Source organism: Ruditapes philippinarum, unplaced genomic scaffold (assembly GCF_026571515.1).
Source record: "Ruditapes philippinarum isolate M1 unplaced genomic scaffold, ASM2657151v2 ctg4679_1_1_1_1, whole genome shotgun sequence".
Lineage (NCBI taxonomy): Eukaryota > Metazoa > Mollusca > Bivalvia > Venerida > Veneridae > Ruditapes > Ruditapes philippinarum.
Genome location: NW_026866580.1, coordinates 17,171 through 44,856, shown reverse-complemented (window position 1 = coordinate 44,856; position 27,686 = coordinate 17,171). Strand labels below are relative to the sequence as shown.

Sequence of the window (27,686 nt, the reverse complement as noted above, 5' to 3'; positions counted from 1 at the left end):
CTATTTGCATGTTATAATTAAGCTCGCTAAAAAACTTAAACTTTGGTCTTGTATGATATTCATTCAAGGCCTCAAGTATTTACGAAATAGCTTGGTGTCTTTTCAGATCTATCGACTGATCTTATATGTAGAGCAAACCTATCATTTATGTTTTACTAAAACACATGTTCATACTTGTTCAATTTCTTAGTTACCCAATGATTCGACGTTTGATATACAGCAATGTCACGTGGTAGTTTTACATTCAATTTGTTCTGAAATCCATTATGGATAATCAATATAATCAATAAGGTGTATCAAAACATGCTAATCTAAAGTTTAAAATACATTTTTCATAATCCATTACATTGGAGATATGTCAAGATGGCCGAAGAAGGTCCGGGATAAACATTTTAACACATAAGAACAGCTTGCGGTATGTTTTAATTGATTATGTCTCATTAATATGCACATTTTGTGATTATGAGAATGTAGATGTCATGTGCATACTAGATAGCTTATTATATTAAATGTTTGATTGTTTATGATCAAAGAAGGAAGTGACAAAAATGCTATTATCTATTAATATCTATTTGGTAAAATAGTGAAAAATGACCCAATGCATGGCATTATAAACGGAATATATTATATATTTTAGATTTTAAGGTAGATACGTTGACAACTGAATTAACCTTCTTATGTAGACTTGATATGATTTTTTACTTATTCATTTTCGCGGGTCTGCTAACACTTTGACTGTGTTGGCATACGGCTTGGTTTGCCTTAGGCGGCTTTAATTTATACCGGCTGTATGTTTTATCGTGTGATGGTTTGGTTGATAAACATTTGTTTATGACATTATACTGGTGAATATCAAATCATATTCAAATACTTACTAGTCAATTTTGGTTTAGTATTAAAAAGTATTAATGTTAGAAAATATTAATTGTTAGAATTGTTTATATCATTTATTGATATAATTAAGTCAGTTGATGTCTTTGAATGAGTAGACCTAATTTTTCAATTATCATACAAATTCACATACATTGATGATTGCTTTTATTAAATATTTATCGGGAGGATATTTGATGTAAATATTTTTCATGAAGATTAAGTCTACCTCTGTTCACAATTGAAAAAAAACGAACACTGTACTTTCAAAGGGTATTCTGAGTAGTTACAAGAATTTAAACTTAATAATTTATGCTAAGAGAGATTCTACTTATTTATAATTGAAGAGGACAATTCGTTACATATCAACATCTTCGGAGCAAAACCCTTTGGGAGACAACGATTAAGTTGTTATTGAGAGGTGTTGCTCTACAAACGTTAATAAAATTGAAACGAAATTTACTTTGGGAAGGTTAGAAATTGTTGTTGGAAAGAAGTGTTTTCTTTACAGTAGGCCATTCTGCAAACGTTACAAAGTATTTTTAATTTGTCATCGAATATTTTACTACTTTTGCATACATACCATTGATAATTTTAAGTATCTTCAAATTCCTTATTATGTTAAACTGTTTTATCAAATTAAAATTTGACTGATTTTTCCTATTTATTTCCCCTTGAAAGTTTAACTTTCTTGTTAACATATCGGCCAATAGAGGTTTTATATAGCTTCTTTATTATCTTAAAATGGTGATGTTTACTTACTGTATCAAAATGTATTTTATTATTGAATACTTACCACAAATTAAGAACACCGTCATACCCTTTCTGTGTCAAGGTTTTATATCTAATTAACTATTCATTATTTAAAGTTATGTCATATCAATTCTTTCCTTTGTATAAAAATCATTCATGTATATTCGCGCAAGATGACTTATCAAAGAACGTTTTATCAAGATAATATCTTTCTTTTATAAATTAATCTCAGTTACCTCAATTCTAAATGAAAATTATAATTTGTTTTAAATATTTATTTTTCATGTCATTTAAAAGAATTCAATAATGAAAAGTTATTTATTTTCTTTAAATGCATTAATTTTCTGTGATATATTGAACTTTTTTTCAAATTATTATAACTGTTTAACTTGTCACTGTTTTACTTCGAACAAATATAGATATAAGTACAATGCATGTAATAAACTATAGTGTTTGATAACGTTTTTACAATATCTAATGCCACAAATTAGTTTTTACTTTTGAATAATTTATGTATTTTTGTTATTGATTTAACATGTTTTATTGACATGCATTCGACTGGTACAATCTCTTTGAGTCGCTAATCTAGATAATGAAGTTTCAGACATGGAACTTACATAGAATGTATATTTACCTACCGGCTCTTTTGTTAAAAGCGGTCTAGTAAATCACTTACCGATCGCTTAAGAGGTCTGCAAATATATACCGACCTGTTATTGTTCTATTGTTCTCTATACAATAGAAAATATGTGAAGTCGAGAAACGCGTGCATTACACAATATTTACCGTTAACAGATATCCCGTAAGAGAGAAATTTTGACAAAAAACGCTGCATTGTGCAAATTTATAGGGGATGGGGCTGGGGAGGGGAGGTAATGACCACTTCAAATAGGAAAAAGGGTCTATATATATTTCACCAAATTAATAGAAACAAGATATGTTTGTAAAACATGTATGCCCCCTATCGGCAGCCAATTTGTCATGTGATCAGGTTATTATGCATGACTTCTGACCCAGTGAACAAGCAATTAATAAGGGTTATCTAGTATCTACTGGTCATGACTAGTCACAAGGTAACAATTATTGTGACCCCATAGGTTGTGTGCAGCAATTAAAGTTATTAAAATCTTACCAAATAATATATACATAAATTTTATGAATCACATAGGCCTCATTAATGACAGCCAAGTTGTTATATAACATAAGATCTTCAAATGTGTATACCAAAATCACATAACATTATCAACCAAGGCAACTTGAGTTGATGAGTTATTGGTCAGAAACGGTTATTAAGTACAAGGTCACTATGACATTGACCCCTTGATCCCAAAATCAATAGGGGTCATCTACTGGTCATGACCAATCATCATACCAAGTTTGAAGTTCCTAGGCCTTAGGGTTCTTTAATTATTGATCGGAAACCATTTTTACCTACAAGGTAAATGTGACCTTGACCTTTGACCCCAAAATCAATAGGGGTCATCTGCTGGTCATGACCAATCATCATACCAAGTTTAAAATTCCTACGCCTAAGCGTTCTTTAGTTATTGATCAGAAATCGTTTTTACCTACAAGGTCAATGTGACCTTGACCTTTGACCCCTTGACCCCAATATCAATAGGGGTCATCTGCTCGTCATGACCAATAATCTTACCAAGTTTGAAGTTCCTACGCCTAAGCGTTCTTTAATTATTGATCGGAAACCGTTTTTACCTACAAGGTCAATGTGACCTTGACCTTTGACCCCTTGACCCTAAAATAAAAAGGGGTCATCTGCTGGTCATGACCAATCACCATACCAAGTTTGAAGTTCCTAAGCTTGAGGGTTCTTTAGTTATTGATCGGAAACTGTTTTTACATACAAGGTCAATGTGACCTTGACCTTTGACCCCTTGACCCAAAAATCAATAGGGGTCATCTGCTGGTCATGACTAATCACCATATCAAGTTTGAAGATCCTAGGCCTAAGCGTTCATAAGTTATTGATCGGAAACCGTTTTATCATACAAGGTCAATGTGACCTTGACCTCGACCCCTTGACTTCAAAATCAATAGGGGTCATTTACTGGTCATGACCAATCACCATACCAAGTTTTAAGTTCCTAGGTCTAAGGGTTCTTTAGTTATCACTCGGAAACCATTTGGTCGACGGACCGGACGGACCGACGGACGGGACGGACCGACAAGTGCAAAGCAATATACCCCCTCTTCTTCGAAGTGGGGGCATAATAAATTAGCGCATACGGCTGATATATATTCCAGATTATTTGTGAGAAAACGAACTGGCTACGTATACTTTTCTGGCGTTGAAGTTTGTGTTTCGCGATATTTACAAGTACAATAACGGACATTTAGCCTTTCTTTATTCTTTGCTTTTCTGTATACCTAACACATTTGCCGAACTATATAGCTTCATTCGACATTTATTTTCACAACTATGTCTGATTTTGCACAATCCTGTATTATTTTAACAATTCTGTATCATGGGATATATACGACGATTTTATTATTGGTGCATATCGAATCAAAGTCAACTTATGCTTAACTCGCTGAGTTCTAGTTTTAGTTTGTTTATCTTTTTTTGTTATATCAAAAGGTTTCTTTACAAAATGCATATGTTTAATTATAACTGCATAAAGTCATCAGTGTCCTTATGGAACATTAAAAAAATCTTGAAAGCTAAATATTGCCTGGCAATTGATATATCGCTGAATCGCCGATAATTCTTTACTGATATATCAGTACAAAAATCCTGATCGATGATACCTTTAGTTTTTTTGTCCCTGTAATTGAATTTTTAGGAACACATCATATTAACCCGGTATTTTGGACTTTGATTTGCAATCCAAGACCATAATTACTTATTTATATAAAATCTAACATAATCTTTTTGTTTTGTTTGTTTAGATATTGATAGAGTATCAGGATGGCACATCAACTTCAGTTAGAGAAGGAAAAATACAGGCAGTGGGTAAAAGCTGGTTTAGGACTTGGATATTTAAAGGAGGGACTGGTACCATTCTGTAATGACATAGCTGACCAACAACATAAGGATATCTTACAAAACATTCGGTCTACAAAATCACTAACATCAACTGTGACATGTGGGGGCTGTCGAGTTGAAACTCTCAAGCCAGACCATAAGCCAGTAGGGAATGCTAAAAATAGAGTTTGTCCTCTTGGGCAAGTAAAATGCAGCTGTTGCTTTAAGGGCAAAATTGCTTGTCCGAACAACATATGTGGCGCCATCTATGACTTTATTGTGCAGCATCATTCATCCTCACCACCTGCACCTAACTGGAAAAACACCGATGCTCAACAGTGGATGACAGACCCTTGGAGCATTTGTAAGTGTTTTATAAATGCTCCAGGGTACGAGGACAAGACATCAGCTGGGGAAACTGATTGTACTGGGTTATTAATCTTAATGATGAATAACCAGTATTTTCATAGCCACATTGGATGTGATGTCACAAAAGCAAACAACCTTTTTTTAAAGGTAAATCATTAATAAAATATACTTTACTTATCTTTTACCAGCTCTTTTTAATGTTTATGTTGTATATTCAGCATTTAAGTAAAAGAGAAAATAATATTTATACTCTCGCACAACGAAGTTGTAAGGGGGTATACCGGAATCAGATCGTCATCAACTCTTACATCCGGCCGTCGGTTTTTCCTAGTCTGCCCAATAACTCAAGATTCCTTTGACCCACAGTCTTTATATTTGACAGGAGGTTAGTCATGATAAATAGATGACCCTATTGATTTTGAGGTCAAAGGTCAAGGTCACAGGGGATTTAACTTCAATTAGTGTGTCCACTCTAATGCTTAAGAATGCCTGTCTAAAGTTAAATTGATTTTGACATTTTCACATTTGAAGCATAAACATTATTTTCTCATATATTCATCATAAAACACCCCAGGCAAAGTTGCATAAATTGGGGTATTCAAATCATGCAGTGGCAGTTTCAGTTTTGAGGTTAAAGGTAAAGGTCACTTTGATCTTTGCCACAAAAACATATAGAATACATAATTTACCAATGCAATGGCTTACTACATTCAGATTTGGTAGGGGAGTTGTCCTTGAGCTTTATTCTGACAAAGTGGTATGCGGGGGTATTCACGCCATGACAGTGGCAGTTCTAGTTTAACTAAGAAGTTTATGTAGTTATTCACCCCTTTAATGATTCACAACAAATGTATAAAAATCCACCAATCGTTTATTATAACAATTCACAAGGCTTGTGGTTAATATTTACTGTAATATATTACGGATGCTTCCGCTTCCGTTTTAGGAAGTAAACAAATAAAAATGTAAAAATAAAACTCGTCAATAAACCACTTTTATCAAGACTTGGAATTCTAGAAATGGATGTATGTGTAAATTGATGATTTCTACAATAAGATTGTTTATTTTTAACGGAAACTGAATTTTGCTTTTTGAAATGAACGTTTATAGACTTTTTCATATGTATAATGAATGGGTGGGATATCGCAGGTAAAAGAATTTACATGTACATCACACCTGGCAAAAATTTCGTCACGCATCACTTAACCGCTTGAATAAACTTACTGGACAGTTTATAATGGTCATTGGACTTAGTCATGAGTCAAAGGACAAGCGCGCGACATTCTTCAACTAATAGTGAAGGTGATACAAGTACACATACACTTGACACATCAATATTTGAAGACCCGAGTAATTCCCCTTGTACAGAAAAGAAGAAAAAGAAAAAACAAAAAAGTAAGAAACAAAAAACAATGGATGAATATATGGAAAAACAAGAAATTTCTGGAAACGAAATATTAGAAAAAAAGTTAGATTTGATAAATGAAAAATTGTGCAATGTTATCACGAAAAGTGATATATCTTTGATTAGAGAAATAGTAAAAGATACTATAAATGAAATGAAAGATCAATTTCTTAGTTCAATAGTTAAGAAAATTGAGGTAATCGAAGGTAGCGTGCATGATCGCGCAATTGAAATACAAAGAATCAATGAAGAAATGAAATCGAAAAAGAAAGATATTGATGAATTACACGAGAGAACAAACTATATACGCGACAAAATAAGACAGGAGGCAGAAGAACACGAAAAGATCACGAATGATATGGAGCAGTACAGTCGCAGGAACAATATAAGAATATTCGGTGTTCCGGACGACATAGATCGCCAAACTTCACAGCAGACAACTTCACAAGTTGTACAGTTATTAAATAAGCATTTGTCTGTGTCAATTACGGAGGAAAATATCGACATAGCGCACCGTCTGGGGAAGTTCAATGGAAAAAACAGACCGGTAATTGTGAAATTTGTGCGCAGGCAGGTGAAAAACGACATTATGCAAAACGTAAGTAAGCTGAAATCAACCGGGCTCTATATTAGCCACGATCTTACTTGGCTTAATCAGCAAGTTTTGTCATCGCTGCGTCTTAAAGACACAGAACGAGTAAAAAAATGTTGGTGCAACGATGGTATACTCTATGGTACATTTAAAGAAGAATCAAACGGAAGGTCTTTCTTAAAAACAAAGGAGGTGAAAGTTCGGGAATATAACTACTGGCTTAATTTACCCTGGCCTGAAAGGAAAACCAAGAAATGACACTCAACACTGAATGGAGATATTTGTGTTTGTTGGTGTGTTTTGTTTTAAATACATTTTGGAACAAGACTTGAAAACTTTCCTCTATCATAAATAACTTATCAATGTTTTTTTATGTGTTAATATAACGTTGTTTTTTGTGGGTTGTTTTTTAATTCATACAATGAAATATGTTTTTTTTTTCCTTAAGGTAAACTTGTTATGCTTTCGACTGCAAGAATACCTAATTTAAGGATAACACAATAGATTAATGAAATTCGTTTTTTTTCCTTTTACATCTTTAAGATATCTTGTTTCTATTTCGAATATTTTTTCTTTGCAAGATTCTTAAGGATCAAGAAAATTGATTTTACTCTTCATTTGTGAATTGTCTTTATATATAACTATATATTTCATTTCTTTTGAGACTCTAAAACCGAGCCTTGATAAATGATTAACTATTGTTTTTCTGCAATTTTGAAGTTGATATTTTCTTTAAAGAAAAACAACAAACACATGTTAAAGTATGCCTATTTTGTTGTATTATGAACATACATATATACTTTTTGTTGTATTATGTACATATATATATATATATATATATATATATATATATATATATATATATATATATATATATATATATATATATATATATATATATATATATATATATATATATATATATATATATTACTTATGCGTTCGTGTATATAATGTTTTGTGTACCTAAGGATTTTTAATATTACCTCCTTTACAAATGCAACTAAACTGTATTTAATGTTAAAATCTTTAAGATGCAGTTTTTCAAAAAATCTTATTATACTCTTTGGCTATTAAGATATCATTTCTTTCTGTCATAAGTATACAAGTTAATTTCTTTTCTAACAACTACTAGCTTAATTTCAAAATGAGTATATATAAACTCAGTTTCATATAATATTAAGTATTGACGCTAATATATCAATTCCTTACAAATGCAATTTATCTGTATTTAATGGTAACATCTATTAAGTGCAGTTTTTCAAAAATAAATCTTTTTTTTTACTTTTGGCTATTAAGATATCATTTCTTCTGTCATTAAAATACAAGTATAAAAACATTTCTAGCAGTTACTTTCTAATTTCAAAATGACTATATATAAATATGAATAGACTGCAAAGTTTCTAATCATGTTAAGTATTGACGCCAATATATCAAAAGTGTAAGAAATATAAATGCTTCAATTTTTTATTTGTAGTAAAATGGTCTTGGTTAAAAGAGGTTTATTGTCAAACCTTTTTGAAATATTACTTCAAGTATTTTTTGTTGTGTATTCGTTTTTTGTATTGTATGTGAGACGCAATCTGTCATAATGTTAATGATGTTTTTGGTTAATATTTTAACTTATCTCTTTTATTTTTTCTGAATTACTTCAATATGGTTGAAAGTAATATAAATGTCTTATCTCTGAACTGTAGAGGTCTGAATGGGTCTAAAAAAGATCATCCGTTTTTCATTTTTTTAAACAAAAACAGTGTAACATTTATTGTCTTCAAGACACACATTTTACGTTAGATATGTACAAAAAGATATACTGTGAATGGAATAATGAGTGTATTTTAAGCCCTGGAACATGTAACTCCAGAGGGGTAGCGATTCTTTTTAATAATAACATTGACTACAAAATCCATAACAAATTTATTGACCCAATTGGAAATTTTATAGTATTAGACTTAACCATTGAAGGGCAGAAGATTACTCTAGTAAATTTATATGGCCCAAATACTGATAAACCCGAATTTTTTAATGAAATATTCAGTTTAATTGACAGGATAGAGAATGATTCATATATATTATGTGGTGATTACAATTTAGTTTTAGACCCATTAAAAGACTACTTTAACTATAAAAATATTAATAACAGTAAAGCTAGAGATACGGTTTTGATTAATATTGGTCAAAGAGATATGGTTGACCCGTTTAGAGAGTTTAATCCAACTTTAAGACGATATACATGGCGTAAACGCACGCCTCTTCAGCAAGCAAGACTAGATTTCTTCTTAATAACTTCAACTTTGTTCCACTGTGTAGAAAATGTTTCCATAACTACAAGCTACCAATCAGACCATTCCATTGTAATATTAAACTTAAAGTTAGACGACTTTAAACATGGCAAAGGCTTGTGGAAACACAACAATTCATTTTTAAAGGACATTAACTATTTAAATACTATAAACGAAAAAATTGACGAAATAAAAATACAATATGCATTACCAGTTTATAATTTTAACAACATTACTGAAATTCCAGATAATGAAATTCAATTTACAATAAATGATCAATTGTTTTTAGAAACTCTTTTAATGGAACTGCGAGGGAAATCTATATCATATAGTAGTTATGTAAAGAAGAAAACTAATTTAAACAAAGAAAATATCATTAAAGAAATAAATGATTTAGAAGCCGATTTAACTGAAGATAAAATGACGCACCTTCGGCACCTTCAAACAGAGCTTCATAACTTAAATGATTCGCAATTACAGGGCTATCTTATTCGTTCTAGAGTTAAGTGGATTCTTGAAGGTGAAAAACCTTCACAGTACTTTTGCAGCTTAGAGAAAAAAAAATACACTTCTAAAACTATTTATAAAATTCAAAAGGATGACGGAACAATTGTTAAAGAACAAACAGCAATTCTCGAAGAATTAGAAAAATATTATCAAAACCTATTTATGGCAAAAAAGAACACAATGAAAATGACGATTCCTTTGAAAATTTTATTTCAAATATAGAAGCACCTGTTTTAAGTCCAACAGAGTCAAATGCTTAAGAAGGTCAAATAAACTATCATGAAGCAACTTTAGTTTTACATAACATGAAAAATAATAAAAGTCCAGGATCTTCTGGTTTCAGCGCAGATTTTTACAAAGTTTTTTGGAAAAAGATAGGAGTTTTTGTCGTTAGAGCTATTAATAACGCATATGAATCAGGCAAACTTTCCATAACTCAAACACAGGGAATAATTACATGTATTCCTAAAGACAATAAACCAAAAGAATTTTTAAAAAATTGGAGACCCATAACTCTTTTAAATAAAGTTTATAAAATTGCTTCTGGAGTCATTGCAAATAGAATAAAAAAAACTTTAAACAAATAAATTAGCAAAGATCAAACCGGATTTATTCAGGGTAGATATATTGGAGAAAATTTAAGACTTATGTACGACATTATGCATTATACAGAAGAGAAAGATATCCCTGGTCTTCTTCTTTTAATTGATTTTGAAAAAAATTTGATTCTTTGTCCTGGTCATTCGTTCAAAAAACCTTGTCTTATTCTAATTTTGGAATTTCTATTAAATGATGGTTTAATATTTTTTATAAAGACGCACAGTCCGCTGTAAGTCAATGCGGATTCCTGTCAAATTCAAATTTTGTAACATTAAGCAGAGGCTGCAGACAGGGGGACCCGATTTCTTGTTACCTTTTTATTTTATGTGCTGAAATTCTCTCTCTTAAGATAAGAAACTGTAAAGAAATAAAAGGTATAAAGATAAATAATTTAGAACATAAATTATCTCAATTTGCGGATGATACAACTTTAATATTGGACGGGTCAAGCAATTCCTTAAATCAGGCACTTGATGTGTTATCGAAATTTGCTCATATATCTGGACTAAATGTAAACTTTGATAAAACAAAAGTAATTTGGATAGGAAAAAATAAATACTCATCAAATAGTATAAAAACACGATGGAAATTATCATGGAACCAACATATTTTCAAAATGCTGGGCATAATTTTTGATGTAAATTTGAAACAAATGATACATATAAACTATGAAGATAAATTAATTAAGATTCAAAATTTAATAAATCATTGGAAAAGGAGAATTCTCACTCCCATAGGAAAAATCGCAGTTATCAAAATGCTTTTAATTTCAATTTTAAACCATCTTTTTATAGCCCTACCATCACCACCTCAGAACATGATAAATAAACTTAACAATATGTTTTATGATTTTATATGGCAAGGAAATGTTAAAATAAAAAAATACTGTTATGGTTAAGGACTATTCAGAGGGAGGTTTAAAAATGTTAAACTTAAATGCTTTTATAATGGCTTTAAAGATAAGCTGGTTCAAAAGAATGATTAGCGATGCCTGTTGGAAAAACATTATCATAAATGAATTTGATATGCAAAAATTATTTCACTGTGGAAAACATTACATAGATAAAATTTCAAAAAGCATTTCAAACGTTTTTTGGAAGGACACTTTTAATGCTTTTTCTACATATATAGATAAGTATCCTATAAATAACGAATCTTTCGCAGAACTACCATTGTTTTATAACGATAAATTACTAATTGGCAATAAAAGTATATTTCTTTATTCATGGTTTAAAGCCGGTGTATATTATATCGGAGATATGTTTGATTCTTACGGTGCTTTTCTCTCATAAGAAGATTTTAATAATATATTCAGGCTTAATGCAAACTTTTTAATCTTTCATGGAATTAAAAAAATGATAAATGAAATGATGACAAAATTTAATTTTAGTATGAATGACGTAAAAAAACTTGTGGACCAAAATTGCCTCTTTATCTAAAAAACATAATTATTAACAATAAAGGATCAAAACAGACTTACAATTTATTGAATACTAATAACACACAACCATCAAGTAAAGCAACCTGGATGAAAAAGCTTGATCTTCATTTTGAGGAAAGTAAATGGAAAGAAATTTACGAAATGCCATTTAAAATAACAAAAGATTCTAGGATACAGTGGTTTCAAATTAGGATTATTCATAGAATAATTGGCACTAACTATTATTTACATAAAATTAAATATAACGATAATCCTCTTTGTACCTTTTGTAAAAATGAAAACGAAACTATCGAACATTTGTTTTGGCAATGTAGTTTTGTAAAGGACATCATTGATATCTATTTCAAAACAAAAAAGAATATTTTTCCGTCATTAACTGCAGACGAAATGATTTTTGGCTTAACAGATGAAAGTCCTTTATCAAAAACTAAAAATCTAATTTTAATTTACTTTAAGATGTATATTTATCAATGTAGAATGCAAAAGAGTATTCCCACAGTTTTTGGAGCTAAAAAATATATAACATATTGTTACAACATTGAAAAAGAGACTGCAATGATAAATAACAATGTTGAAACCTTTAATTCTGCGTGGAATTCTTATCTAATTTTCATTTATTCAGATTAACACAATATTTTTGTTTTCTTCTTCTTATAATTATTATTACTTTTATTATAATTATTATTACTATTATTATTATTATTCTCTACATATATGCAGACTTAAACTTTTAGGCTGTATTGACCAATACAAAAACTACACATCAAACTATTATATTTTTACCCCGCTTAAAATGGCTTTAGAGATAAGTAAATGACTGAAAAGATGAATAGATATGATCAATAACAATATCAAAAGCGCAGACTGCAGTGAGAGAGTGCAGATGAATGAGTGTAGTATGTAAAATGAATTATTTTTCTTTTATGATATGTTCTGTTTTTTACTTTGAATTCATTTATAGTTATATGTTTATATACCTTATATACCCATGCTGTAAATACAATGTTTATATTTGATCAATAAAAAAAAAAAAATATTTACTGTAAACATTGGTCCCCATTCCCAATGCAAACTTTGTCCTTTTTTTCCTAATTCCCCCAAAAAATCCCTATCCCGAAGTCGGTGATTTGAAAAAAGTTATCATCGTTTTGTATTTGGTGTGGACATTCTTGATGTTTCTGATATCTTTTAAATCCTTATCAGTTTCAGTAATATTTATTTGGCTTTTTTTAAAGAGTTTGCACATCTTATATGCTGGCATTTTTTTCCCAAATAAATAAATTTGCAATGAATATATACATGTAAGAAAAAAGGCCTGGTATAATTTATGATTGAGTCTTTTAGGAAGGTAAGTACATAAACATGTTTCAACAAAACAATTTTGATTGCTTAACAGTATATATATGCATAGATCAATATTGAACCTGTGTTTTCTATTCAATAGGTACGTCAGTATAGAAATAATATTTTCCACTCAAGCAATATGGAATTAGAAGAAAGTGAAGCAAATACTTACTTAGACGATATGATAGCAGTTCTACAAGATGGTAAGGAGCTGTTACAAAGATCAGATGCCCAGATAGCGGTGAAGAAACTTCAAGATGTAAGTGTAAATAATGAATAATGTCAGTTTAAAATCTTTATAGAGTTAACTCATAATGCTTTAAGATAACACACCTCTTAATTCATGACAACATTTTAGGAACAGACTTTGAAGCGATATAATATTGAAGTTATAGTCAAATTCAAAAAAATACTTTCCATACGTTGATTGATTAAGTCTCATAAAAATACATGTATACCTATAAATAATTAAACTATAATGAAAAGAGATCTTAGTTTGCAAGAACAGTGTAACTTACGAAATACTAAACTTCTAAATTCTGAACAATTCTCAGGGTCCCGAAATTTTATATAATTCATTCCTCTGAATTCGCAAAATGTAAATATCTTCCAATTAGCTGTGACCATAAATATATGACCCCTATAAGAACTTCAACATATCAAACATGTCTAAATCTTGATTTGAGTGTGGCAAAACTTAGAAGTATTATAAGAATTCCAGAAACTTCTAAAAATTCTTCATTTTGGTAACATCGGAGTAGATAAGAAAAGGCAAGGAAAAAGTAAAGTATGAGACTCAGGTAAGTATACCACACATCCTGACCTTGAAAACACAAAGAAAATATTCGAAATTTAAAAAACTGAGATTATTTTGAAATCAAGTTTGACCTTATATATAAATACAATGTACACTATAGCCTCATTATCAAGCTCATGTTGGGGTCTTATGTCTGAATTTGCAGTCCAGCTTTCGTTGTGTCCCCTAGTTAATCAAACGCCAATTACTTCCTGTCTTTGCCGCTCTATTTACAGTGCAGGATTTTGAATTGATTTTGTGCTTGTGTGGGTTATTTAATTCAGCGAGGTTTACATGTCGCAGATATGTTTGTGAATTTTAATTTATTAAAACTCACCACCGGTTGCCCATGTCACAGTTATGATATGAATTTGAGATTTTGGGAACAATTTGATGCCTGACTGATGAACAGGTAAAACAACAAAAAAGCGGATAAACGCTAACCTGGGCATGTTGTCACACCTGTGGCGCTCATAAATGTCCTAATTACAATTCTTTATTGTACCTGACTGTCAAATTGAACAAGCGTTATAGCGAGCCGTTAATCTAAATTTACTTACTTTTTCTTTTTTTGGGGGGCGTTTTTTTTTTTTGGAGTCAATGTCTATGAGCGCTATACTGAGATTAACAGTATGTCGGGGAGCGATATATCGAGGCTACAGTGTATGTTGTATAGAAGAGTAAATATTTACAACATATAGCTACTTTTGTATGAAAACATATGTAAAAAGCTGATCTTTTTAACCAGCTGAAGAAGAAGGACTTCATTATTAATACTGAAGGCTTTGAAGAAATTCTGAGGCATATCAAGGAAGAAATGAGAAAAGTTTTGAAATCAACAGAAAATGCTGCAACCCAATATGATGATCTGAAGAAGAAGCTAATAGACCTTGAAACCAACATGTCTGACCAAAAGAAGGGAAAACTGGAACATGAAAACGAACTTGCAGAACTTAAGAAAACAATTACAGAAGAAAAGAAGGAAAAACTTGAGATGGAAATTGAGCAAGACAAATTGAAAGAGAAACTTTCTGTTCTAGAGACACTTGTTTCAGAAAAAAAAGAGGTAAAACAAATTTCCTTCTGATTGTTAATGTAATGATGTATTTGTACACATGTATCTGCATCTTGGCATTACAAAAGATACAGATATGATTATTGTAAAGAAATTACTTTTAGCTCGACTATTCGATAAGAATAAGTAGAGCTATTGTAGTCACCCGAGCGTCGGCGTCTGCGTCGGCGTGACCACTTATGTTAAAGTTTTTGTAATAGCCCAAATATTTGCAAAGTCCATTGACATATGGCTTTGAAACTTTGCACACTTGTTCACTATCATGACCCCAACCTGTAGACAGGAGAAGATAACTGTATCAAGCATTTTGACAGAATTATGCCCCTTTTTCGACTTTGAATTTATGTTTAAAATTTTGTTATAGCTCAAATATTTTCAAAGTCCATTGACATATGGCTTTGAACCTTTGTACACTTGTTCACCATCATGACCGCAATATGTAGACAGGAGGTGGTAACTGTATCAAGCATTTGACAGAATTATGCCCCTTTTTTCCACTTAAAATTTACATTTAAGTTTGCATACCATATTCTATTGATAACTGGCTTTGAAACAAGTTGAAATTTAATAGTCTTCTTTGAGAGCATAAAAGGACTCTCTTCAAGGCCTATAACTTTTAAAGTTTAAATGTTAGCTGTTAGATTTGTTTGGTCATGGCGAAGGTCACACTTAAATGTTAAATATTTGCTGTGCTGGAACGTCATGAATGTTACGATTACAGGTTATATGTAAGCTGTGCTTGCTTCTGGTTTAGGTTACACTAAAAAATCTTAATTATTAGCTGTGCTTGCTAATGGTAGAAGTCGCAACTAATTATTAAATGATAGTTGTGCTTGCTTCTGGAGCATGTTATACTTTTAGTTTAGATTATAGCTGCGCTTGCTCATGTAGAAGATCACACTTAAAGGTTATATGTAAGCTGTACTTAGTCATGTTGAAGGTCACACTTAAAGGTTAAATATTAGATTACATCATTTCTGCTATGTTGATTCTTACCCCTTGAAGGATTTTCTTCAATCTTTGATCAGTTTTTACAATTCAGCACTGAGAAGACTTGACCTTTTGTTATAGAATAAGGTATAGAACTATAAACTTTGATTATCATGTTGATAATTCGGCTTTAAATATGTACCACTTAGAAACCCAATCTGAATTTTGAAACAAAATTATTTTTAAGTTTCAGGATTTAAAATCTCACCTGATGGCCTACTTAGCATATTAGTGATTAAATTGGGCAATTTTGGTGGTTATTATGCTAAAGTACATAGTTAATGTACAAAATCAAGTAAATACTCTGATGAATTTATATCTACATTTTAATAATATTTGTTGATTATTTTTGTACTATAATTTTATGGAGTAAAGTGAATGATTTGTTTTTGCAGAAGATGGCAAATATTAAGACAGGTCAAAGTCAGACAGATTATGATCAAGCCAAGTTAGGTGAGTGAATATTTGTTTTGATTGTGTATATACAAGTGTATAACATTTGTTAATTAAAAAACAAGAAAATATCATTGTTACTTTGTAATTTTTACAAGTTTATATAATAATAAGACTCTAAATTATATTTTATTATGAAATTCATGCAATTAACATTTCATTATACCCTACCACATTATGTGGTTGGGGCTATACTGGAATCACTTTGTGTCATTGCTTGGTCAGTCATTCCATATATTCGTTATATTAATATTATGTTGATATGTATTATTAGCTCACCAGAATCACAGGTTAATGGTGAGCTATTAGCTAGTACCAAAGGGGGTACTCCGGCGTCCGTCATCATGCGTCAACAATCATCTTCTTCTCTGAAAATACTGGGCAGATTTACTTCAAATTTGGTCTGTAGCATCCTTGTGACAGTCACACTTGAATTTGCTCATGTCATTTTAATTGGCTCCTTAAGGGGCCGCTAAAGCTAAAAATAGAAATACCTTTGAACGCCTATTTCTACAGAACTAATTGATGGATGTTTAACAGACATTGTCTGTAACATTCTTAGGTAATCTTTATTAAGTTTGCTCATATTAATTTGATTGGCCTCTTTTAGGGGATTCTAATGCTAAAAAATAGAAAAAAACCTTTAAACATCTTCTACAGAACTAATTGTTGGATGATCACCAAACTTTGTCTGTAGCATTCTTGGGTTGTCTTATATCAAGTTTGCTCATATTAATTTGATAAGCCCCTTTTAGGGGCCACTAAAGGTAAAAATATAAAAAAACCTTTAAACATTTTCTACAGAACTAATTAATAAATGATCACCAAACTTTGTCTGTAGCATTCTTAAGTAAAGTTTTATCAAGTTTGATCATATTAACTTGATTGGCCCCTTTTAGGGATCTCTAGAGCTAAAAATAGAAAAAAAACTTTAGACATTTTATTGAACCAATTGATGGATGATCACTAAACTTTGTCTGTAGCATTTTTAGGTAGTATTTTATCAAATTTGCTCATATTAATTTGATAAGCCCCTTTTAGAGGCAGCTAAATCTAAAAAAAAAATACATTTTAACGTGTATTTCTACTGAACTAATTGATGGATAATCACCAAACTTTGTCTGTATCATTCTTAGATACTCTTTTATAAAGTTTGCTCATATTAATACACTTAAACCAAAAATAGAAAAATCTTTGAACATCATTGCCTACTGAAATAATTGAAATATGATCACAAATGTTTGTAGCATTCTTAGGTATTCTTTTATCAAGTTTGGTCATATTAATTTGATTGACTCCAATTAAGCTAAAGCTTAAATGCCCCCAAGTCATGGGATTTCTTTATATTATTGTTTAAACTTATTCTATGCTCAAATTTAATATTAGAAAATAATTGACAATGAATAATTTTCAACACTGAAAAGCAGTTGTTTATTGTGGGCGACTCAGGGCCATCATGACCCTCTTGTTTATTAGCCCACCTGTCACAAAGTGACATGGTGAGCTTTTGTGATCACTTTTCGTCCGGCGTCCGTCCGTCTGTCCATCCATAAACTTTTACTTTAAACGACATCTCCTCATAAACCATTAAGCCAATTTTATCCAAACTTCACAGGAATGTTCCTTTGGTAATCAACTTTAAAAATTGTTCAAAGAATTAAATTCCAAGCAGAACATAGTTGCCATAGCAACCGAAAGAAAAATCTTAAAATATCTTCTTTTAGAAAACCGCAAGAGCTAGAGCTAAGATATTTGTCATGAAAATCACCTAGTCAGTGTCTACCAAGTTTGTTCAAAAAATGCCCCAGGGTCAAAATTGGCCCCGCCTACGGGGTCATTGATTTTCCTTATTTTTATATAGATTTTTTTTTTAAAAATCTTCTTTTAAAACCCCAAATACCTAGAGCTTAAATATTACGCATGAAACATCTTCTAGTGGATGTCTACAAAGTTTGTTCAAATAAATGCCCTGGGGTCAAAATTGGTCCTGCCCCGGGGGTCATTGATTTTCCTTATTTGTATATAGTAAAAACTTTGTTCAAGAAAAGTCCCTGGTTAAAAATTAGCATTGGCCCAGGGGCCTATATACAGGTTAGCGATTTCAGGGCCATCATAGCCCACTTGTATTTTTGTGTGACTGTAATGAATCATTTATTACAAGACATATAGTTTAATATATAGATTATACTTTTCTGCTTACACAAACGTTTGTTTTATTCAAGAGCCACTCTACCAAATGCATAGACTGCTACACCACCAAAAATTTCTTTAGAAAATAGTTTTCTTACTTACCTCATACCCCAATTCATTTTACAAATAGAAATGTAAATGTTTGTACTTTGCAAAAATAAAAAAGTTTAAAAATCCAATGCCCACTTGCCCTGCAAAGTTCAAAATTGGCTGGAAAGTTAGTCAAGATATTTCAGTTCATTTTCACACACAAAAAAAATCCATTCTTTTTTTTCCCTCCTTTCTGTAATTTTTGCTTTTTATATGCCCGAAAGAGCATATTATGTTAGACCCCCTGGTGTCCGTCTGTCTGTTTGTCCGTCCGTCCGTCCGTTAGCAATTTAGTTTCCGGAGCATAACTTAAGTTCCATTTGGCCCACAATGTTAAACTTCATAGGATGATTGTCCATATTGGGTAGAAGATCCCTATTGATTTTGGGGTCAAAAGGTCAAAGGTCAAGGTCACTATAACCTTTAAACTGAAAACAGTTTCCGGAGCATAACTTAAGTTTCATTTGACCCATAATGTTCAAACTTCATAGGATAATAGTCCATATTGGTTAGTAGACCCCTATTGATTTTGGGGTCAAAAGGTCAAAGGTCATGGTCACTATTACCTTGATACTAAAAACAGTTTCCGGAGCATAACTTAAGTTCCAATTGACCCACAATGTTCAAATTTCATAGGATGATTGTCCATATTGGGTAAAAGACCCCTAATGATTTTGGGGTCAACAGGTCAAAGGTCAAGATCAATATTACCTTAAAACTCTAAACAGTTTCTAGAACATAACTTAAGTTACATTCGACCCACAATGTTCAAACTTCATAGGATGATTTGCCATATTGGGAAGAAGACCCCTTTTGATTTTGGGGTAACAACGTCAAAGGTCAAGGTCACTATTACCTTGCTTCTGAAAACAGTTTCTTGAGCATAACTTAAGTTCCATGTGGCCCACAATGTTCAAACTTCATAAGATGATTGTCCATATTGTTTAGAAGACCCCTATTGATTTTGGGGTCAAAAAGGCAAATGTCAAGGTCACTTTTACCTTGATACTGAAACAGTTTCCGGAGCATAACTGAAGTTACATTTGGCCCACAATGTTGAAACTTTATAGGATGATTGTCCATATTGGGTACAAGACTCCTATTGATTTTGTGGTCAAAAGGTCAAGGGTCAAGGTCACTATATTCTTAAAACTTAAAACAGTTTCCAGAGCATAACATAAGTTCCATTTTGGCCCACAATATTCAAACTTCATAGGATGATTGTCAATATTAGGCAAAAGACCCCTATCGATTTTGGGGTCACTAGGTTTAAAGTCAAGGTCACAATTACCTTAAAACCAAAAACAGTTTCTGGAGCATAACGTTAGTTCCATTTGGCCCACTAGTTTCAAACTTCATAGGATGATTGTCCATATTGGGTAGAAGACCCATATTGATTTTGGGGTCACAAGGCCAAAGGTCAAAGTCAGTTTTACCTTAATACTGAAAACAGTTTCTAGAGCATAATTTCAGTTCCAATTGGCCTACAATATTCAAACTTCTTAGGATGATTGTCCATATAAGGTAGAAGACCCCTATTGATTTTGGGGTCACAAGGTCAAACGTTAAGGTCATTATTATTAACTTATTATAATAAGAATTAATCAACCTACAGCTGTAAATTTTTATAGCATGAACAGCTAATTCCCATGCCTTACAAATGCTTCATCCTTACTAAAAAACAAAACACTTTCGGGCGTATAATGCTCCGCCTAGCGGTGCTCTTGTTTACATATTTCATAGCATAACTGTTATTTTGATTAAAAAGTGATTAAAGAATGGAATTGACAAGGCTCCAGTATGAAAAGGAAAAAAGAAAGCTTAACTTGCCAGATGTACAGTAACAATGAATATTGGCCATTTGTGAAAGGTTCCATTTTTCGTTGGCACTTTTCCCATGTATTTGAGTTATTGCTTACCGCAATATCAGACCACACAGGGTAACACCCAACGCTGTGACGTTTCAGTGCCTCCTTTTTATAATTCATATCATATCAAGTACTGTGTAACCATTTGTATTTGTGGGCATGAAATTTCGTGGTTTTATCAAAACTGGCATTTTCTTGGGTTCTTAAATTCGTGAATGTTCATTTTCTTGTAAAAGAAATATTAGCAATGGAAAGTATTATTTTTCACTTAATCAACGCGCTGTTTTACTTACCGCGTGTATATGACACAGATCTTGTCAATAAAATTAATCCTTGCTTATGGGAGTAAGACAGTAACTGCCCAAACATGACAGCAATTAACACGGTTGTGTGACATGATATGCAGCTCCATTGGTAACACTGCCCCTATAATTCGCCAATGTAAACATCGCATAAATGATATGTCATAAGTCACTTTTTAACCAGCAATTAAAAAAGTTTACACCCTGAATCGGTCCAAAACTACACACTACCACTGTGTAAATTTATATGCATATAAATTAATACGAGTAAGTGCCTCAATACTGTTAGATATGTATGTGTGCATCTAGTGAAAATACGGCAGCTTCTTTGATATTTTCAGAATAGCAGTCACACAAATACATATTGAAATTTACTATAATGGATCATATAAACAATAGTCGTGTAAAGTTTTATTGGCTCTAATTAATGCACTGGGGTTTTCCATATTTACTGTATTATGTCACGTATTTTGGCTAACACAATCAAGTAGCCTACAACGATCAAGAAGTCCTCCTGATGACATTTGTGGCAGCAAACTGAAGACATACAATTGATTATTTTTCAAGTTTCTTAAATATTGCAACACTAAACTATTTATGGATTTACTTTGTCACTGACCTTATTATCAGTATACATTCATACCACAAAAATCGGCCGGAAAAGCGCTGACTCATGTTGTGATATATGGAACAGAGACATGGTAAGAAGTATATGTTGAGATAAAATTTCGTCGGGACTTAAATTCGTGGCTTGACCTATCCATGAAAACCAAGAAAATTTGTGCCCCACGAATAATAATTATTTCACAGTATTATGAAAAGAACACAATAAAAAGAATGGCGTCCAATTCTTGTCCGTAGCATATCTCCTACACCCATGGAGGAATTTTAATGAAACTTAATGGAAATGTTAACCATTATGTGAATTTGTGTCTTGTGCATGAAACAGGCCTCTAGGTCAAAGGTCAATGTCACACTAAGAGGTCGTTGAAAAAAGTTTGTCCAGAGCAAAACTTCCTACATGCATAGAGGGATTTCAATATAACTTGGCACTAATGTGAGTCAGAGTGTTGCGCACAAAATTTAGGTCGCAGCGGCTAAGGTCAAGGTCACATATAGGGGTTTAAGTTCAGGAAAAAAAACATGTCTTAATGTACAGATATTTTCTAGATATTGTCCAGAGCATACCATCTCCTAAATGCATGTACATGTATAAACACTTCTGTCGAAAGTTTCTGTGGTTATTGCGACAATTTTGCCCTTGCTTGGCAGGTGTTTTTGCAGTGCCTGTCCCTTGTCATAAACTGTCATAGTCTGTTTAATGTTTGCTGACTGGCTGATTGATCTTTATAATTCAAGGAGGCCATCAGTGATGTATTCATTTATTTCTGTATCATTAATTCATTGATTTGTCCTTAACAATTTGATGTCATATAATCATTTAAATTACAGAATGGCGAGAAAAGCTGATTGAAAAGTATCAAAAAACCCTGCTGCAAGTTCCTTCAACACCTTTACAACCAAAAAGTGAAAAATGTAGCTTTAATGAAATTTATATTAGGCCCAAAATAATGAGGGAAATAAAAGGAGAAAAGGGGGAGACAAATGAGGTGGAGGTTAAAACAATGTCAGAAATATTCACAAAGGAGGGAGTCCCCAAAAAATCTGTATATGTTCTAGGAGATGCAGGGTCAGGAAAAACTAGTTTTTGTAAATATCTGGTCAACTGTTGGTGTTTGGCACACAGTGAGGAACATAAAGCCAACAATGAAGATGGAGATGGCAATGATAAACCTGAAGGGTACAATGAAAAACATGTAGATGACGGTAAAAAACATGGAGCTTGCAATGAAAATGAAGATGGCAGTAGTAAACCTGAAGGTGACAGTGAAAAACATGAAGGTGACAATGAAAATCAAGGAGGTGTCAATGGAAATGAAAGTTGCACTGAGCAACAAGGAGGTGATAATGAAGGACATGAAAAACATGGAGCTGGAAGTGTCGATGAAAATGAAGATGGCAAAGAGAAACACAGTGGTGATTTTGAAGAACATGAAAAAATGGGAAGTGACATTGTAAATAAAGAGGTAAAGGGGACACATAGTGGAGACATTGGAAACGAAGAGGGCAGTAAGACACATCAAGATGTTAATGAGAAACGAGGCAATGAAAAACATGTTGGTGACATAAAGAAAAATGGAAGTGATAGTGATGACATTCAAGATAACAACGATGACTTAGTACACTCCGAATCCCGCAATGATGACTCTAATGGTGACCCAATGCTTTCAGAATCTGACATTTACACTGATGATATCTTAACAGGCTTTAAATTTGATAGTGATGGCTCTGTTGATAGATTAAATGACACCGAATCCCATAGTTACGACTCTGATGGTGACTTAATACACTCTGAATCCTATTGTGATGACTCTGAATATGATAGCAAAAATTATGAACTGAAATTCAATGGTGTAAAAGAGATGAAGAAATTTGATTTTGTATTTTACATCCCTCTTAGACAGTTTAGACAGTATCAAAACATTGACACTATTGATGAAATGCTTCAAAAACGTTATCAAATGAAAATGTTAAACACACTTCTTGAAGAGGAATCCTCTAGAGTTATGATTTTGCTTGATGGCTTAGATGAATGGTCCTCTGAAAATGTCCCAGAACATAGCATCTTTAAGGAGTACACAATAGTAACTACTTCACGTCCATGGAAATTTCATACACTGAGATCAAGTGATGTGGAGATTGAACTGTTACTGAAACTGAAAGGGTTTGATCTTAGATGTGAAAGGGAAATGGTAAATAGGACAGTCTCACAATTAAATGTAAATAGACATGCTAATAAACAAGCCAGAGATTGTAGGAAAAAGCTGAATCAGAAGTCTCTGGGAAGTTTAAAACAGATACCAATTATGCTACAACAACTGATATGTCTATGGTTTGATGGTAAACTTGATAAAACCTCAAGATGTGCCATCTACACCGGTATGTTAGAATTATTCTTCACCTGGAACGACATGAAAACTACAGGAACAAGTACTCGACTCATGAAGGGGACCCAGAAAGTAGATCTTCCTAAATATATAGCCGATAAAACCAAATTAAGATTTAACGGCCATTTCATTTATGAAGTGTCACAGTTGGCTTATGAGTCACTATTTAATTGTCCGAAGGAAAAATCGTTGACATTTGACATTTGTATGTTTGATGATCTTGAAATATCAGATGAAGTAAGAGAAAATTGCTTGAAACTTGGAATAATGACAGAAGATGAAGGTCCAAGTTTATCTGTATCAGAACCACCAAGCTCATTGTTCTCTTTCATTCACAAATCAATGCAAGAATTTCTGGCTGCAGTGTATATTGGTATCACATTCAATGCAAAAATTGGTTCGTCAGATAGTACAGGAAATGTTGAACTAGCCAAGAAGTTTATTAATGAAGTTTTTCAGACATGTTTAACAGTAAATGACATATTAGAGCAGTCAAATGTTATCATTATGCTATCTGGTCTTGAACCTAGATTAGCAACACATATTTCAAAATACATACATGATACTGCGTCGGAAGACTCTCGTGTTCAGGAATACAGGAGAACAATAAATAGTAAAAGTACAATTTTTTATAGGGATTATGATCGTTTTACAGATAATCAGGAGGACCATCGTTTTATAACTGATATTCAAAAGCTTATGTTTGACTCAATGGAAGAACTAAATGCAGCATGTATTATAGGAAGTAATACTGTATTTTATATAAGAGATTTGGTCATTGATAGTTGGGATCAGTCTTTCGATATTGTTTGTTCAGGTATTGATCAGCGTCAAATTGTTCCTGACTCTGTTCTGTCTATTAATTTAGTTCACATCATCCCATTTAATTTTAAATTTAAAAAATATTTACCAATGTTTCATCATCTTGAAAAAATTGCAATTACAAATGAATCTAAATTGGAAAGATGTATAAGAACACAAAGTGATAGTACACAGAGTAATAAACAGATGATTGATGAGATAAACAATTGTGTTTCTGAGACAATTAATGTAAATACTTTAACATTAAAATCTCTGTGTCTTGATAGTGGCTCTTACTATGACGAGCATTACCCAGTGTGTAAAAAAGTTGTTAGTAACCTACCTAGTATGATCAATCTTGTAGCAATAAGTATGGATGCTATAACAATGAGTCATAATGATTCTACTACATTTTGTAATTTTCTTGAGACAACCAGTCATCTTGAACAAATAAATCTTTTTTATGTTAAATGTGAGTGTATGAAGCGGCATGATGTAAATTTATCAAAACATCAACAACTTCAGTACCTCTATTTGTATAATGCTGTTAGTGTGATAGATGCTGATACTACAAACCTTGAAATATTTAATTTTGATGAATCGAAAAATAGTGATTATGAGAAAATATTTGATATTATTAGAAAATCTAACAAATTAAAAGAACTTGTATTGGAAGGAGATTATTACAATAAATCTCAATTATATCATACCAACATATCAAAGAGACTAGTCACAGTATTACCATTGTTAAATAATCTCAGAAAGCTTGAGTTACGGTTTTGTAGGTTAACTGACAATATAATACAGTTACCTTTAGAGATGAAGAGTTTAAAGTACATTAAGCTTCATGGTGTAATAATATGTTTGACAACATGGCAGAAGTTTGTTGAGAGTCTTCCTGCTATACCTCATACTGTAGATGTGTATGTATTTAGCTGTAATATAACAGAAGATGGTGAGGAGTTTAATGATGATATGTCATTTATGACTTTTGATGAAAGACGTGGAAGAAAAACGGGAAATGCTATACAGTGTGTAAAAGATAAGAATCAGTTATTTCATGTAAAACTTGTTGATGGTCTTTGGTTTGAGTTTTCAACAAAAAAGTGATATAGGATACATGTAGTTACATAGTGTTTGAACTAAATTTTTGCCTGTTAAAACAGATGATCAATGTGTTTTTGTTTTGCTTTGTTTATTCAGCAAAAAATGATTTAATTTTAACATAGAGGATACATGCAATGAAATGTACAACAAAAAAGTGATAAAGTATCCATTTAGTTACAAAGTGTTTGAAATTAATTTTTTTGATTTTTTTAATCTTTTACTTTTTTAACATAGTGAGATAGAATGCATGCACTTAACATAGTGTTCAGACTAAAAATGGTCATATTTCACACAATAAATTTATTTTGTTTAATAAAGTGATCTAATATTGTAGTAAACAATCATCATAAACAGTACATTAAATACTATTTTCGGGTCAATGTAACAAAATGTATTTATAATATTGAAATTGAAGAAAATAATATTCAAATTGCGTTTATAAATAAGTAAATGAAAGAAATGCAGTGAAATATAATAAATATATTGGTCTTAATAAAGGTAAAGGTTATTTTTTTAAAGATCAGTTATAGATTTTGAAAAAAAATATAACTGATTTGAAAAAAGTAATGATCTTATTTTGAATTATACATAAATAGATATGCAAATAAAGAATTAAATTGACTAATGAATAAGTAAATTTAATGGAAATATCATACCACAAATGTTTAATGTACAAGGTTAGAAGAAGTAACAGATTAATATAATTTTCAAATACCAGTTATATGATATAATATATGACAGGATAAGGGAATGGTATATGTAAATACCAGTTATATGATAAATATGTCAAGAGAATGGTATATATCAATACAAGTTATATGATATATAAGAAAAGTGAATGGTATATATTAATACCAGTTATTTGATATATAGGAAAAGTGAATGGTTATATTTTAATACCAGTTATTTGATATATAGGACAATGGAATGGTATATATCAATACCAATTATCAGATATAAAGTAAAATGGAATGGAATATGATATATAGGAGAAGGAGAATACCAGTAATATACTATAAAGGACAAAGGAACAGTATATTTTTTAACCTGTGATATGATATATAGGACTATATGCTATAGAGGAATAGTAAATTTTATATATAAATACCTAATGGATGATATATAGGACAAGTAATTGGTATACATAATTTTTCCATTGAGGTGAGGACCATTAACTTATGATATTTTACTGATTCCTTCTTTCATTGTTTTTATATTGTAAAGATTGGAAAAAGTGAGAAAAAATGAAATTATAAAAAACGATAAATATTTACTTTATTTTCTTGACTTTTTTACATGATGTGACAAGAGTTATGTTCTTAAGGTTCCGTACATCATAAGCACTCGCATTTTTTCAAAAAAGTAGTAACCATTTTAGCTCGACTATTTAAAGAATAGCGAGAACAAAATCATTTACCCAGAATAGCTAGAGCTATATAGTACTTAATCAGGTGATGTATTGGTGTTAAACTTATGTTATGTTTATGCCTACAAGTTGGTATCTAAAGAACTTCTCTTTGATTATCTTACATTAACTCAAGTCCAATAACACTGATTTTTTTCATATTAAAGCCCAATTTTGGACTTAGAAATTATTGGTTAAGTTTTTGCATGTAAGCTGTTTCTTCATAACTATTGAGGGGTGGATTAGAACTTCACACATATATGAGTGTGATAGAAAGTCACTGTCTGAGGACCATGGATTATAACTCAGATAATTGACAAAATCATTACCCTTTTTGAAGTTAGAAAATTCTGCAATATCCATCACTGTTGATAGTCGAGCACATTGTGCTGTCAACAGCTCCTGTTAGTCAAAATGATATAAAAAGTGTTTAAATGTTGATAGCTTAAGTCCGT

General features: G+C 31.6%; 1 protein-coding gene across 1 annotated transcript; it reads left to right on the top strand.

Moving 5' to 3' along the window:
• Window positions 1–286: 286 nt before the first annotated feature.
• Window positions 287–25,829, top strand: LOC132732965 (uncharacterized). Its single transcript, XM_060719505.1, has 7 exons — window positions 287–415; window positions 4,531–5,122; window positions 13,247–13,405; window positions 14,691–15,008; window positions 16,403–16,460; window positions 22,363–24,735; window positions 25,396–25,829. Exons 2-7 carry the CDS (start codon window positions 4,550–4,552, stop codon window positions 25,827–25,829), a joined length of 3,915 nt encoding a protein of 1,304 aa, XP_060575488.1. The 5' UTR covers window positions 287–415; window positions 4,531–4,549.
• The last annotated feature ends 1,857 nt before the right edge of the window (window positions 25,830–27,686 follow it).